Below are 17,149 nucleotides of genomic sequence, written 5' to 3'. Positions count from 1 at the left end.
ACTCATCAAAACACATATCTCAACTGTTATTTATCTCCCATCTATCAGTAAATCTCTCTGACTGATTTCCATGTTGTAGTGTGATTAATATATATATATATAAATAAATGTTGACTAATGTCTAAAATCCTGTACACAGTTGGTGGTTTAAGGTTGGGCAGCAACTGTTCAAATGTCTGTCAGTATGCTTTTCGTTGTTTTTTCTTACTGCCTCCATCTCTCCTGTAGGTATATGTATTTCACGACCATGCAGGATCGCTCTGCTAAGATCGAGGGAGCGTCTCTGGATGGGACAGAGCGGGAGTCTTTGTTCACCACGGGTCTGATCCGGCCTGTAGCCCTGGCCCTGGACAACAAGCTGGGGAAACTCTTCTGGGTGGACGCTGACTTGAAACGCATTGAGAGCAGTGACCTCACTGGTGAGTCCCAATGCTAAAGAAGTGTGGACAGCCATTCTAGATCTAGAACATCAGCACTCAAACACTGCTGATCATCTGAAAAGCTGTTGTTGATATGGTTTATCAGTTGACAGCATTTATTTACATCTTTCATTCTCAGTAGTACACAGCAGTACCATGGAAAATGACAATGTTCCTCGAGTCCAAACACAGTTTGTGGTCTAAAATAGTCTGCCCATCTTCCTAATACGTTTCAAAGCCTACATCTTCACACTAGAAAAGCCTGGCCTCTTTGGACCCTCCTTCAGGCCAATGAGGAGTCATTTGGACTCAACATACTAATAAATACAATTTAATGTATGCTATCGGGAAAATAATACTTTGGTTGTGTTCATGAAGAACACAATAGCATTTGTATTAGTTTGTTACTGTAGGCTGTGGAGTAGATGGAATTGTGATATTTTGAAAAATGGCTCATCTCTTCAGTCTTAAGAGTTATTTGGCAAGGGTAAGTGTTTTTGTTGTTGTTTTTTAAACATCAGAATCTGCTTTTTCCGATACTATATAGAAATCAAGTCTTGCCTTCCTGTGACACTACAATGATATGAAAAGGTCACTTGTTCGTGCAAAACAACTGTTTTTAACAAATCAGTTCGATACCGGTGCTAGGCGCACCGGTTTGAGTGTTGAACTGCAACGTGGCTGGGTTTTTCATGCTCAACATTTTCCTGTGTGTATCTAGAATTGTCCACCACTCAAAGGACATCCAACCAACTTGACACAACAGTGGGGATGCATGGGGGTGCAACTCAATATTAGGAAGGCGTTCCTAATGTTTTGTACACTGTATGTGTGTTAAATAGACTTATTTTAGGAGAAGTCCAGAACAGAGGGGGGCATGACTTTAAAATGGCAGGGAAATTTCCATTTCAATTCACATTGGGTCAAAATGATCCCCTTGGCCTTTCTAGTGTTAAATAAATCCCCCTGCCTCTGAAGTCTGGACTGGATATGAACAATACAGCATCCAGACTGATTTCTCCAGGCCATTTATGCACCATCAGACTGTAAAATTATACAAGAAAGTGTCTTTATTTTGGCAGACCATGTTTGGCAACAGTTATTGAATATTAGTCAACCTGGTTTTAGTGATGGTGTCTATATTTATACCTATATACCTATATGTTCTATGATAAAGTTTAGAACTTAAGAAGGAAGACCTAAGGGTCTGAAAATAAATGCATTTGGGAGGATACACCGTCTTTGATGTGAGATATAGGATATCTATTGTTTGGTGTATACCAACCTTGTTCTGAGGTCATTCCTCTTCCTTCTCCCAGGAGCCAATCGGATCGTCCTCCAGGACTCTAACATCCTGCAGCCCATGGGTCTGACAGTGCTGGGGGAGCACCTGTACTGGATCGACAGACAGCAGCAGATGATCGAGAGGGTGGACAAGCTGATTGGGGAGAAGAGGACCCGTATCCAGGGCCGCATTGCCTACCTCACCAGCATTCACGCTGTGGAAGACATGGACCCTACAGAGTTTGGTAAGGCACCTGGAGGAGCCTGTGTTTAGCCACTTCCTATTGCCTCAGCAGATACCAATTCTTTTGGAAAACAATGTGTGATGCAGTGCTTTACTACAACAGAGTTCCGTTACTCTCCAGGGGCAAAAACTCAATGTCCACGTCTTCTCCTTCCTCTTCTCCACAGCTTCTCATCCCTGTTCCAATGACAACGGAGGCTGCTCACACATCTGCATTGCCAAAGGAGACCGGACACCTCGCTGCTCCTGTCCCATGCACCTGGTCCTGCTGCCCAACCTGCTCATCTGTGGAGGTACAGCTGCTGCTGTAACACATTCAATAATGATGTACGATACACAATAAGTCAAGTTTTACACCAGGCATTGGCTCTGAATCTAAACTCCTCCCACTTCAGACCCACCAACCTGTTCCACAGAGCAGTTCACCTGTGCCACGGGCGACATTGACTGCATCCCCATGGCATGGCGCTGTGACGGCGTTGCTGAGTGTGATGACAACAGTGACGAGGAGAACTGCCCCGTGTGCTCGCCAATCCAATTCCAGTGTGACAAGGGCCAGTGTGTGGATGCTCAGCTACGCTGCAACGGAGAGCCAGACTGCGCAGACAACTCCGATGAACAGGACTGTGACAGTACGTTCACTCAACTGACTTTATGCACAATATTGACACATACTGCTGCACCATCTTGGTAGTATGGAAGAAGTTTTAGTCCAATGTAAATATAGTCTTTCGGTTTTTGTATACATTTCACTATTTTTTACATTTTCAAATTAAATATACCTTCCTGCAACCCGCGTCACCCAATGTGGTACGGATGTGCTATTTTTTAGACCTTATAACTGGAACCTCCATCAGCAGCTAGCCAGCTAATTAGCTACTAGCTATTTAGTCATTGTTAGCCACTGCTTGCGGTCTTTACCTTTAGCTCGGATTCCAGACGCTTTAGCCCAGATAATACTTGCCAGTCTGCTGATATTTCGCTGTACATTCTTTTTTTCCCACTACATCACTGGATTCCTGCCGCAAGCTCTGGACCATTACACCGGATATTCGCAGCTAGCTAGTTGCTACTGAGTGGCTATTGTAGTGAACGCCCTTGTCCAGAAGCATGCACCAGTTAGCCTCGAGCTAGGCCCATCTCCCGGCTAGCAAACGAAGTACACCAACTACAATACCTCTCTTGCCAATTGGCCTGTACCCTTTGTCGACACTGAGCCCCACCAATCCATCACCACTGGTCTGCTGACATAATTCAGCCAATGTGCTCTCAATCGTGGATGTTGGTGATGATCCATGCCTCCCGCTCGCCTAGCATAGTAATCGACTACCGAACGGTTCCCTGTTTCATCTATTGCTGCTCATTGGACCCTATGATCACTCGGCTACACAGCTTATGCCTGCTGGACTGTTCATTAACACAGTACTTCATGTTGTTTATCTGTTGGCCCCAGCCTCGAACTCAGGCCCTGTGTGTAGCTAACTGATCCTCTCTGCCCATTCATCACCATTTGCCCGTTGTTGTTGTCGTCCTAGCTGTTTACCCGTTGTTGCCTTAGCTCCCCCAATCAACACCTGTGATTGCTTTATGCCTTTCTCAAATGTCAATATGCCTTGTATACTGTTTAGGGCAGCTCTCGTTTTATTTTACTACAGAGCCCCTAGTCCTGCTCAACATGCCTCAGATAGCCCCCTTGTCCCACCCCCCACACATGCGCAGACCACACCTAGCTTAACTGGCGCCTCCAGAGACAAAACCTCTCGTCACTCAATGCCTAGGTTTACCCCGACTGTACTCGGCACCCTACCATACCCATCTGTACACTATGCCCTGAATCTATCCTACTACACCCAGAAATCTGCTCCTTTTATTCTCTGTTCCCAAAGCACAAGACGACCAGTTCTTATAGCCTTTAGCCGTGCCCTCATCCTAATTCTCCTCTGTCCCTCTGGTGATGTAGAGGTTAACCCAGGCCCTGTGTGTCCCCGGGCACTCTCATTTGTTGACTTCTGCAACCGTAAAAGCCTTGGTTTCATGCATGTTAAATCAGAAGCCTCCTCCCCAAGTTTGCTTTATTCACTGCTTTAGCACACTCTGCCAACCCTGATGTCCTAGCCGTGTCTGAATTAGGAAGGACAGCAAAAATTCTGAAATTTCCATCCCCAATTACAACAAGACAGAACTGCTAAAGGGGGCGGAATTGCAATCTACTGTAGAGAGCCTGCAGAGTTGTTGTCATACTATCCAGGCCTTAGTTAGAGCTTCTACTTTCATAGATATCATCCTGACCAACTTGCCTTCCAAATACACCTATGCTGTTTTCAACCAGGATCTCAGCATTCACTGCCTCATTGACTGCGTCTGTTATGGGTCCGCGGTCAAACGACGACCCCTCATCACTGTAAAATACTTCTGCGAAAAGGTCTTTCTCATCGACCTGGCCCGGGTATCCTGGAAGGATGTGGACCTCATCCCGTCAGTAGATGATGCCTGGTTGTTCTTTAAAAGTGCTTTCCTCACCATAAATAAGCATGCCTCTTTCAAAAAATTTAGAACTAAGAACAGCTATAGTTATTGGTTCACTCCAGGTTTGACTGCCCTTGACCAGCACAAAAACACCCTGTGGAGTACTGAACTAGCTTCAAATAGCCCCCGCGATATGCAACTTCTCAGGAATGTCAGGAACCAATACAGAGTCAGTTGGCTAGCCTTTTCAGATATTTGCATCCTGCAGCACTAATTCAAAAAAGTTTTGGGACACAAGTCCATGGAGAAGAGTACCTCCTCCCAGCTGCCAACTACACTAAGACTAGGAAACACTTGTCAGCACTGATGAATCCATGGTAATCGAGAATTTCAATAGGCATTTCTCTACGGCTCGCCATTCTTTCCACCTGGCTGCCCCAACCCTGGCCAACAGCTTTGCATCCCCCCGGGTTTGAAAATAAATGAACCCAACAGCAACTAGCCCAAGCCCCCCCACCCACTTCACCCAAATGTTTTGAAAGAGCTGCAAAATCTGGATCCCTACAAATCAGCTGGGCTAGACAATCTGGACCCTCTCTTCCTAAAATGATCTGCTGCCATTGTTGCAGCCCCTATTACTAGTCTATTCAACCTACCTTTCGTATCGTCTGAGATTCGACCGATATCCATCTTGCCCTGCCTTTCTAATGCCAAGTGAACAAACAGATTAACAACCATTTCAAATCCCACCATACTTTCTCCGCTAAGCAATTTGGTTTCAGAGCTGGTCACGGGTGCACCTAAGCCACGCTCAAGGTCCTAAACAATATAACAGTCATCGATAAAAGACAGTACTGTGCAGCCATCTTCATTGACCTGGCCAAGGCTTTCGACTCGGTCAATCACTGTATTCTTATCGGCAGACTCAACAGCCTTCGTTTCTCTAATGACTGCCTCGCCTGGTTCACGAACTACTTATCAGATAGTTCAGAGTGTCAAATCGGAGTGCCTGTTGTCCGGACTTCTGGCAGTCTATCGGTTGGCACAGGGTTCAATTCTTGAGCCAACTCTTTTCTTTGCATATATATCAATAGTTGCGCTTGCTGCGGGTGATTCTTTGATCCACTTCTACGCAGACAACACCATTCTGTATACATCTAGCCCTTCTTTGGACACTTAAACTTCCAAACGAGCTTCAATGCCATAAAACACCTCTAACTGCTCTTAAAACCTCTCTGGGATATGCGGGACGCTAGCGTCCCACCTGGCCAAAAGGCAGGGAAGAATGCAGAGCACCAAATGTAAATAAATTACTATAAAAATCAAACTTTCATTAAATCACACATGCAAATTGCAAAATTAAAGCTACACTTGTTGTGAATCCAGCCAACATGTCAGATTTCAAAAAGGCTTTTCGGCGAAAGCAAACGATGCTATTATCTGAGGATAGCACCATAGTAAACCAATAGAAAGCATATTTCAACCCTGCAGGCAGAAATAAAAATAATTCATGCCAAACCTTTGACCACCTTCTTTTGTTGGCACTCCAATATGTCCCATAAACATCAAATGGTCCCTTTGTTTGATTAATTCTGTCGATATATATCCTAAATGTCAATTTATTTGGCGCGTTTGATCCAGAAAAACACCGGTTCCAACTTGCTCAATGTGACTACAAAATATCTCAAAAGTTACCTGTACTACTTTTGTAATACAACTTTAGTGATTTTTTAAATGTAAATAATTGATCAAATTGAAGACTGGATGACCTGTGTTCAATACAGGAAGAAAACAAACTGAAGCATGCTTTCTGGTCACGCACCTCAAACTAACAGTACACTTCATGTGACCCTCGTTCAAGATGGCCGTACTTCCTCCTTACACAAAGGAATAACCTCAACCAATTTCTAAAGACTGACATCCAGTGGAAGCGATAGGAACTGCAAGAAGGTCCCTTAGAAATTTGGATTCCCAATGAAAACCCATTGAAAAGAGTGACCCCCCAAAAATAAATCTGAATGGTTTGTCCTCTGGGTTTTGCCTGCTAAATAGGTTATGTTATACTCACAGGCATGATTCAAACAGTTTTAGAAACTTCAGTGTTTCTATCCAAATCTACTAATAATATGCATATCTTATTTTCTGGGGATGAGTAGCAGGCAGTTGAATCTGGGCATGCATTTCATCTGGATGTGAAAATACTGCCCCGTCACCAAGAAGTTAAATGCTAGTAAAAGGAAATGCATGCTCTTCAACCGATCGATGCCCGCACCCGCCCGACTAGCATCAATACTCTGGACGGTTCTGACTTGGAATATGTGGACAACTATAAATACCTAGGTGTCTGGCTAGACTGTAAACTCTTCTCCAATCCAAAATTAAATCTAGAATTGCCTTCCTATTTCACAACAAAGCCTCCTTCACTCATGCTGCCAAACATACCCTCGTAAAACTGACTATCCTACCGATCCTTGACTTCGGCGATGTAATTTATAAAATAGCCTCCAACACTCTACTCAGAAAATTGGATGCCGTCTATCACAGTGCCATCCGTTTTGTCACCAAAGCCACATATACTACCCACCACTCCAGGTCACCTACAAGTCTTTGCTAGGTGAAGCTTTGCCTCTCAGCTCACTGGTCACCATAGCAACACCCGCCCATAGCACGCGCTCCAGCAGGTATATTTCACTGGTCAACCCCAAAGCCAACACTTAATTTGGCCGCCTTTCCTTCCAGTTCTCTATGACAGACAAAATTAGAAAAAAAATCCAGAAATTCACATTGTAGGATTTTTTATTAATTTATTTGCAAATTATGGTGAAAAATAAGTATTTGGTCACCTACAAACAAGTAAGATTTCTGGCTCTCACAGGCTCCTCTGTCCTCCACTCGTTATCAGTATAAAAGACACCTGTCGACAACCTCAGTCACACTCCAAACTCCACTATGGCCAAGACCAAAGAGCTGTCAAAGGACACCAGAAACAAAATTGTAGACCTACACCAGGCTGGGAAGACTGAATCTGCAATAGGTAAGCAGCTTGGTTTGAAGAAATAAACTGTGGGAGCAATTATTAGGAAATGGAAAACTTACAAGACCACTGATAATCTCCCTCGATCTGGGGCTCCACGCAAGATCTCACCTCGTGGGGTCAAAATGATCACAAGAACGGTGAGCAAAAATCCCATAACCACACGGGGGGGCCTAGTGAATGACTTGCAGAGAGCTGGGACCAAAGTAACAAAGCCTACTATCAGTAACACACTACGCCGCCAGGGACTTAAATCCTGTAGTGCCAGACGTGTCCCCCTGCTTAAGCCAGTACATGTCCAGGCCCGTCTGAAGTTTGCTAGAGAGCATTTGGATGATCCAGAAGAAGATTGGGAGAATGTCATATGGTCAGATGAAACCAAAATATAACTTTTTGGTAAAAACTCAACTCGTTGTGTTTGGAGGACAAAGAATGCTGATTTGCATCCAAAGAACACCATACCTACTGTGAAGCATGGGGGTGGAAACATCATGCTTTGGGGCTGTTTTTCTGCAAAAGGACCAGGACCACTGATCCGTGTAAAGGAAAGAATGAATGTGGCCATGTATCGTGAGATTTTGAGTGAAAACCTCCTTCAATCAGCAAGGGCATTGAAGATGAAACTTGGCTGGGTCTTTCAACATGACAATGATCCCAAACACACCGCCCGGGCAACAAAGAAGTGGCTTTGTAAGAAGCATTTCAAGGTCCTGGAGTGGCCTAGCCAGTCTCCAGATCTCAACCCCATAGAAAATCTTTGGAGGGAGTTGAAAGTCTGTGTTGCCCAGCAACAGCCCCAAAACATCACTGCTCTAGAGGAGATCTGCATGGAGGAATAGGCCAAAATACCAGCAACCGTGTGTGAAAACCTCAAAGACTTACAGAAAACGTTTGACCTCTGTCATTGCCAACAAAGTCTATATAAACAAAGTATTGAGAAACTTTTGTTATTGACCAAATACTTATTTTCCACCATTATTTGCAAATAAATTCATTAAAAATCCTACAATGTGATTTTCTGGATTTTTTTCTTCCATTTTGTCTGTCATAGTTCAACTGTACCTATGATGAAAATTATAGGCCTCTCATCTTTTTAAGTGGGAGAAATGGCACAATTGGTGGCAGACTAAATACTTTTTTGCCCGACTGTATATATAGAGAGAGATATCTCCCTCACTAACTTTAAGCGTCAGCTGTCAGAGCAGCTTACCGATCGCTGCAGCTGTACACAGCCCATCCAACTACATACCTCATCCAATATTAGTATTTCTGCTCTTTTGCACACCAGTATTTATACTTGCACATCCTCATCTGCACATCTATCACTCGTGTTAATTGCTAAATTGTAATTACTTCGCCACAGGCCTATTTATTGCCTTACCTCCTTCATTTGCACACACTGCATACAGATTTTTATATTGTTATTGACTGTACGTTTTGTCGCACTGCTTTGCTTTATCTTGGCCAGGTCGCCGTTGTAAATGCGAACTTGTTCTCAACTGGCCTACCTGGTTAAATAATGGTGAAATAAAATAAATAAAAACACTTCCAGTTCAGTAAAACACACCAATGTCATAGGGATTAAAGGGCGACTGCACTTCCTGATTTGACCTCGTTTTGAAGATTGCTCATTAAGAAATGCTAGCGGCTATGACTAAATGATAGTTATCTTGGATGTGGGCGTGTTATGTTCCCATATCGTACCCTTGCAGGTACTGTTGTTTGTCCCTCCTGATTCACCGTAGCAACAGCCACTTCCTCAAAATAAATTTAATTAATCTAAGAGAAATCTGTAATTAATTTAGATATTTTAGCTTAGTCGCGCAATTTTACATCTAGCTAAGGTGTTTGGTCCAGTGTTTCTCAAGTTAAAAAATGTGCATGGAAAACTAGTCAGTGGGTTTTGGAATATTGACAAGTTGCAGTTGAGATACAAATGCGCTTTGATCGTCTCAATTCTCATTTTGCTCCAAAAGTTGGCAGGCGTTAGTGATTGACACGGTCAAATACATCAGCATGTGGCCACTCCATAAAGGGCTTAGGGCCAAGAGTTATTTCAACATAACATTGGCAACGTGTTGTCTTATGTAAACATGTCAGAGGCGCTGTGTAATGGGCAGGTCTGTCTCGCTGTCTGGAAGTTCTGGCTGCTATGGTTGGAGTGCACACAGCTGCTTCTCTCGTGTTAGTGGGCACGATCGTAATCATACCCAACCCTCCAGTAAGTTGCGACGAACTCACAAAACTCAGTTTTGGACAAGATGGACTGACAAATGATGCTATTTACACTTTGTGGTTAATTTTTATACTAGAATAAATGTGTTCTATGCTTCATAGATGCCACATAGAATCAATTTCTCTGAATTTAAATGGCCTAAAGGGCAGTTGACATTTAATACTGGGAGATTGTACTATCACCTCCACCAGCAACCTTGTTTGTATTGATTTGATGATAAGCCATGCCAAGTCTTGTAACGTGGACTTTGCTCTGCTCTCCTCCCCTCAGCCATATGCCTGCCCAACCAGTTCCGCTGCAACAACAAGCAGTGCATCCTGAAGAAACAGCAATGCGACTCCTACAATGACTGTGCTGACAACTCTGACGAGCTCTTCTGTGGTGTGTTTAACTTCACTCAGTCACATGAGAAAATCAAGGGAGTTCAGAATTTACACTATTGTCATATTTTTCAGTAAGGAGAAACCAGTCAATCCATCTACAATATCACATTGATTTAACCGACTACTCATACTTGGCAGCAGTCTGTTTAAACCTGTTGTAATGTCTTTGCCCGTCTTGTAGAATTCCTCACCCCCCCGTCAAGCGACGTTCAATCACCATCTCACACCAGCACCATCGGCCCAGTCATTGGCATCATCCTGTCAGTGTTTGTGATGGGAGGAATGTACTTTGTGTGCCAGCGGGTGGTGTGCCGCCGTTACAAAGGTCCCAACGGAGCCTTCCCCCACGATTACATCAGTGGCACCTCACACGTACCCCTCAACTTCATCGCACCCAGCAGCTCACAGCACGGAACCTTCACAGGTAAAGGTTGGCTATTACACAACACTGAAAACTAAAGATCAAATGGATGAGTGTATAGATATGGCCTGTACTGTGAAAGGATAGTATTTACATGCTGAAGCAGGTAGTTGTTGTCACTGTATTTGACTGTTTTGTTGTTTCTTAGGTATCTCGTGTGGGAAGTCTATGATGAGTTCTGTCAGTCTGATGGGGAGCAGCTGTAGTGGGGCGCCACTCTATGACAGGAACCATGTAACAGGGGCCTCCTCCAGCAGCTCCTCCAGCACTAAGGGAGCCTTTTACCCACAGGTATGTACCCAACTTCTCTGCCCTCTCTTAGGAACCCAACACCCATCCTCTCCGCGGTGTCTCTCATACATTATTTCTAAAAACTGGGGGGAATGTACATTTTCTCCTGTTTGAACTTTACTGGACACTTGATGATCTCAAAACTTAAGTTTGTAATTGAATGGGTAAGGGTTTTGTATTTGCAGATGCTCAACCCGCCTCCCTCTCCAGCCACGGATCGCTCCCTGTATAATGCAGAGATCTTCTACTCCTCTAACAGTCCCTCCACCACCAGGTCTTACAGGTAAGAGATGAGAAACACTTGATCAGTTTCTCTCTTTGTATTATGCAACAGTCAGCTTGATGCAAATTGGCACCTCTTTGCTGTTGTGAAATAAAAAAGTATTTTCTCTCCATGCTTGCTCCTGAAAGGCCTTATCTAATGCGCGGTGTGGCACCCCCCACCACCCCATGCAGCACTGACGTCTGTGACAGCGACTACACCACAAGTCGTTGGAAGAGCAACAAGTACTACATGGACCTAAACTCAGACTCTGACCCTTACCCTCCTCCCCCCACTCCCCGGAGCCAGTACCTATCAGCAGAGGAGAGCTGCCCCCCTTCTCCATCCACAGAGCGCAGTTACTTTCACCTCTGTCCCCCACCCCCGTCACCATGCACTGACTCTTCATGACACCCGGGGAAATAGCCATGTCTGTAAATAATTTTAAATATAAACAAATGAGAATTATATTTTATTCATTTCCACTGATTGCCATGGGTTAAGGTGGGGATGGAATAGGGCCAGATCAAGTGTGACGTTGTTGTACAGTGAATTGTATCACTTGTCTATATTTTTCATGTTTCCCACCCTCGTTTCAGATGGAGTATCCTCCTAATTAGAAGACTTTCAATTTCGTTTTTTTTCAGCAACGTACTTTAGAACTTCCTTCAAACGTACCAATTTAAAGTGAAATTTGAACAAGGTGGTCACCAATATTGGTTTGAGAAAATATTCCATTCAAAATGTTACACTGGTGATGTGGCCAACCACATTACCATTAACAAAACAAATTGTAAATATTTGTAATTAAGTAAATAAGAAATGTTTCACAAAAGCCATGGAATGCTCTTATTAATTGAAATGATCCCGAGCATGTCTGTTTTGGAGTTTACCAAAAATGTGTTTGCTGCTACTGTACATATATACTTTACTCTGAATTATGAGAACACCCAACAAAACAATTAGACAATAGATCATTAAGCCGTTTCAGTTAGTAACGTTATTATTTTTGTGTAGAACAGTATGTATACATGTTAATTGTTTTGAAGGAGTCCTTATGGAATAACTCATAAGAGCAGCTTCATCGTTGATATAGTTATCAACCAGAAATGACAAGGTTTTGCACAACCTTAACTCTATCATGAATCTCTTATACAATGTCCATGTGACATACTAGACTGACTATTTCCATTTATTGAAACAATAATACTGTTGATATTTCAGCTTTTATCAATGAGACAAATGTCTGTAGTTTAGTAAAAGCTATTCGATCTTTTGTAAACATGTTTGAAAACTGTAGATGATTCAATTGTAGTGAAACCCTCACTATCTTCACATACCTTTCAACTTATAGATTGAATTTCAGAGTGGTGAATATCATGCACCTGTAAAATCATGGCTCCATTATATTGTCTCACTTTGAAGATTGACAATGTTGCCAAACTGAGCACTTCCTTAAATGAACTATCCAACCAGTTAAGAAATGTGAACAGTGAATGTAAAATTACATAAAAAGAGGGAAATGTATTTTGAATTCATACCTCGTGCTTGTTTTCTGAGCTTTTTCTCTGCCATTTGTATATAGGCAATTAACCATGGTGCTGACAAGTGAAATGAAATCATATGATCGAAAGTGTCAGGCTTCCATCTGTATGTTGGACACCTCTGGCTTCTAGCGGAGAGGTTGTACAGGTTCCTCAGACCTCCACAACACAACCTGCTGCCCAGCCCATTTCAAGCCATGTCCTTACTGGACAGGGACAACTCCAGCTGTACTTCATTGTGCCAGTATGTAGATGCTCCCCAAACAAACCTGTGTTGTGTTATTTACACTTGTGACAATTTTTGTATCAAAAGCATTTTTATATAATAAAGGTTCTATTTTAAGGAATATTTGTGTGGCTACTTTGAAGAATCAACAATATTTTGATTTAACAGTTTTTTGGTCACTAAATGATTCCATGTGTTATTTCCTAGTTTTGATGTCTTAACTATTATTGTACAATGTAGAAAATAGTAAAAAATAAAGAAAAACCCTTGAATGAGTAGGTGTCCAAACTTTTGACTGGTACTGTATATACAGTAATATTAATTTGTTGCATGGAAAAGGTTTTTGGTGATCCAAATAGGGCTCACATTTTCTATTGCGGTACTATTAACTGCACTGGTTATGCGAGTGAATAATAGCTAAATGCTGCCACCACGTGTAGAAAAGTTGGAACGTCATCCTGATCTATTTTTCAGGACTTTTTTATATTTTTACAAATGGACATCCATGTCAAAAAATCATATCAATCTACCCCAGTAAAGTCTAGTTATGGCCAGAATATTTTGAGTGGACTGAAGGCGTGTTGTATGGGCTGACCCAAAGACATCCCTAGAGCAATTGCTGCTGCTTACAAACTTCTCCAGCATAGCACATCAGTCTGCAGTTCAAATAATAATGCTGAGCCAGTGTGGTGTCAACCTCAAACAATAACAACCTGTATAAAAGCTGCTGTCAATGTGACCCCTATTAAGAAGGATTACACTCTGGACATGGAAAACTCCTTGAAACTTTGCAACTCTCATGCCTTGGGTATGTAAAACCAAAGGAAACTATGTATGAGGAAACATAGCTATTCAATGTCTTTGACGTTCCTATTTTGGTGTACAGTACATTACAGAAATAGTTGTGCATGCGTGAAAGATTCCTGTGAAACTTTTGAGCGGGTTGATTGAGAACAAACAACGATATAAGAGTATTGCATTTGGAGGCTGGCATTAGAGATTACTAAACTGCTCTCCATTCACTGTTAGAGGGCCGCTATACTCTTCAGGTGAAGTTACTCAAGTGCAGGCCTGTAATGACAGGCCTTAACTGGAAAACCCCTCACATCACGTTTTTTGTTTTGCTCATTTCGTTTGGATGTCTTCCATCTCCGACAAAGTTCTACTTTCACTTGCTACAATCCCTAATGTTAACAATGATTTTGTATTTATTAAATAACTCAATGTTATCAGGGGAGTAATAGCAAAAGACAGGGGAGACCCAACTTGGCAATCGAGGGCCAGTGTCTACAGGATTTTGATCCAACTCCTATTGATTAAAAAATGATCACACATAGACTGTAGTCTGCAAAACATCTTTGGCACTCTGTGCATTTGTAACATGACGATACTGTAGGCTTGCAATACATCAATGTTCAGTTTAAGATAATATCCATCTTCAGACCCCATGGTTATAGGTTGTAATGTCACAATAAGAGAAAAACTATTCAGAATACTCATGACACCAACACTTTACAGTGATAATAACCACAGGGACAACACAACAGTTAAAAATGCTCAAACTCCAAATGCTTGTCTCAAACACCTGGTTTCCATGTGTTTGATATCATTCCATTTACTCCATTCCATTCATTATTATGAGCCATCCTCCCCTCACCAGCCTCGGATTGAGTTGGGTTGCGACCACTGTGGGAAAAGTGTAGCTCCGACTACATCGGGTCGCTGTCATTCGATACGAGGAAACAGTTGGTGGTTGTATTTGACTAGTTTTATTAAAAAGTAGGGATTTCAGCAAACATAGAAAGGCATGCAGCTGCAGAAGAAAAACTTACATACACCCTAAGAGTTTAAGAATTCAAAATTGCACAAGTACCGACTGATAGTGACTCGATGTAGTCTGAGGTTCAGTCCGCCCAGTCGTCTCCGCTCAACTCCAATGACGTGAGGTACATCTTGGAGTTGAGGAAAACTTGGCTAGCCAAGACATTAACTTCAATCAGTTGCACTGGCTCTAAATTCTCTAGATGCAAAGATAAGCAACTTTCCTGGCAACAATTACAATTACCAATTATTGGAGGACCAAAAAATTATAATCTGCCGATTTTTATATATATATATATAAAATAATGATAATTACAATAATGACAATTACAACAATACTGAATGAATACTTATTTTAAATTAATATAATGCATATATTTGGTCTCAAATAAATAATGAAACGGGTTCAAATTTGGTTTAAATAATGCAAAACACAGTGTTGGGGAAGTAAAAGTGCAATATGTACCATGTAAAAAAAAGTTAACGTTTAAGTTCCTTGCTCAGAACATATGAAAGCTGGTGGTTCCTTTTAACATGAGTCTTCAATATTTCCAGTTAAGAAGTTGTAGGTTGTAGTTATTATAGGACTATTTCTCTCTATACCATTTGTATTTCATATACCTTTGACTATCGGATGCTCTCATAGGTACTATAGTATTGCCAGCCTAATCTCAGGAGTTGATAGGCTTGGAGTCATAAACAGCACTGTGCTTCAAGCATTGCGAATAGATGCTGGGAAACGCAGGAAAGTGCTGTTTGAATGAATGCTTACGAGCCTGCTGCTGCCTACCACCGCTCAGTCAGACTGCTCTATCAAATATCAAATCATAGACTTAATTATAATAAACACACAGAAATACAAGCCGTAGGCCATTAATAGGGTCAAACCTGGAAACTATCAAAACAAAACGTTTATTCTTTCAGTGAAATACAGAACCGTTCCGTATTTTATCGAACGGGTGGCATCCATAAGTCTAAATATTGCTGTTACATTGCACAACCTTCAATGTGATGTCATAATTATGTACAATTTTGGCAAATTAATTACAGCCTGTTAGAAAGAAATGGTCTTCACACAGTTCGCAACGAGCCAAACTGCTGCTTGCACTGAACCCAAGAGAAGTGACAATTTCCCGAGTTAATATTGCACGCTAACATGAATTTCTTTTAACTAAATATGCAGGTTTAAAAATATATACTTATGTATTGATTTTAAGAAAGGCATTGATGTTTATGGTTAGGTACATTGGTGCAACGACAGTGCTTTTTTGCAAATGCGCTTGTTAAATCATCACCCGTTTGGCGAAGTAGGCTGTGATTTGATGATAAATTAACAGTGTTAACTCCTCCCACATTGATTATTTGCAACGCAGGACAAGCTAGTAATAGCATCAACCATGTTTAGTTAACTATTGATTATGTTAAGATGTATTGTTTTTTAATACGATAAGTTTAATGCTAGCTAGCAACTTACTTTGGCTCCTTGCTGCACTCGTATAACAGGTGGTCAGCCTGCCACGCAGTCTCCTCGTGGAGTGCAATGTAATCGGCATCCAAAACTGCCGATTAATAGGGCGACCTCTACCCTTTACCTACGTGTTCTGGCTTTGGCCCAACCCATCGGAAACTAGTGTCTGTGCATGTAGTAGCATTTGGCCGCATTCACCAATTCAAAACGCCGAGTGGAAATCTTATGCTAGAGTGAATCACAGACCATAACCACAGGAGGCACTTATTTGCAAGAGATCCTGCAACATATAAAATTGTGTGTGTCCCACTCAAAGCAAGGTCTACTGTGTGTTCGAAGAATGTTCCAACATAAGGGCGTGCTAAACTATAGTTGTAGATCAGTTACCAAAACAAATCAATCTACTATCTTTACCTCTGCAATGTGTTGAGAAAAAGTCCCGCTATTCCCTGCAACTGCGTCCAATTTTGGCGAGAGTGAAACCTCGTTAGCTAGTTTGTTAGTTAACATTTCAAACAGGTTGCCTGGGTCCAATAAGCAACTAAGGCATTAGAACTTGAACGGTAAGGAGTCGTATACCAGTTAACGTTAATACTATAGCGAATTGGTTAGGTTACTAACGTTAGCTCATCCGATGTTGTGTTGTCTGACTTTATTAGCCAGCTAATCTTCACACAATAAACTCAAATATTTGATCAGTTAAGTTGGCTAATGTTGCTCCACATTTCTCTGGCTAGCGAACGGATAATTCGATCCAGCTAGCAAGATACTTAATAACAATGCTAACAATACTTGTTCCACCACACGTTCTCCCTCACCTAAAACGTTCTATTTGCCAGTTGTTTTTACACTTCATCACCTTCTGACCAACCTCTTCGTTATCGTTCAGGGGCCTGTAGCTGGCAAACTGACGGCTTTCCGCTGTCTTTCCAGGGTGCACGCTGATACTGTAACTAGGAAATTGCCTGTCTCTTATCTCTTCGTGCTGCATTCTGTTATGTGAACGATTGGCTGAGCCTTGGGAACAGCCATTATTGCTCCAAACGCGCA

The 17,149-nt window shown here is 42.0% G+C and overlaps 1 protein-coding gene across 1 annotated transcript in view; it reads left to right on the top strand.

Moving 5' to 3' along the window:
• The window catches only part of LOC123999421 (low-density lipoprotein receptor-related protein 5-like), an 80,312-nt gene extending 67,381 nt beyond the window's left edge, over window positions 1–12,931 (top strand). Inside the window, exons 16-24 of the mRNA XM_046305208.1 lie at window positions 229–419; window positions 1,739–1,948; window positions 2,115–2,240; window positions 2,343–2,579; window positions 9,954–10,064; window positions 10,248–10,490; window positions 10,636–10,778; window positions 10,964–11,061; window positions 11,190–12,931. Coding sequence (XP_046161164.1) covers window positions 229–419; window positions 1,739–1,948; window positions 2,115–2,240; window positions 2,343–2,579; window positions 9,954–10,064; window positions 10,248–10,490; window positions 10,636–10,778; window positions 10,964–11,061; window positions 11,190–11,451 — 1,621 coding nt within the window. The 3' untranslated portion in view covers window positions 11,452–12,931. The remainder of the gene's footprint in view (window positions 1–228; window positions 420–1,738; window positions 1,949–2,114; window positions 2,241–2,342; window positions 2,580–9,953; window positions 10,065–10,247; window positions 10,491–10,635; window positions 10,779–10,963; window positions 11,062–11,189) is intronic.
• Window positions 12,932–17,149: the final 4,218 nt, after the last annotated feature.

This window comes from Oncorhynchus gorbuscha, linkage group LG02 (genome assembly GCF_021184085.1).
Source record: "Oncorhynchus gorbuscha isolate QuinsamMale2020 ecotype Even-year linkage group LG02, OgorEven_v1.0, whole genome shotgun sequence".
Classification (NCBI taxonomy): domain Eukaryota; kingdom Metazoa; phylum Chordata; class Actinopteri; order Salmoniformes; family Salmonidae; genus Oncorhynchus; species Oncorhynchus gorbuscha.
This window is presented reverse-complemented; position numbering and strand designations above follow the sequence as displayed.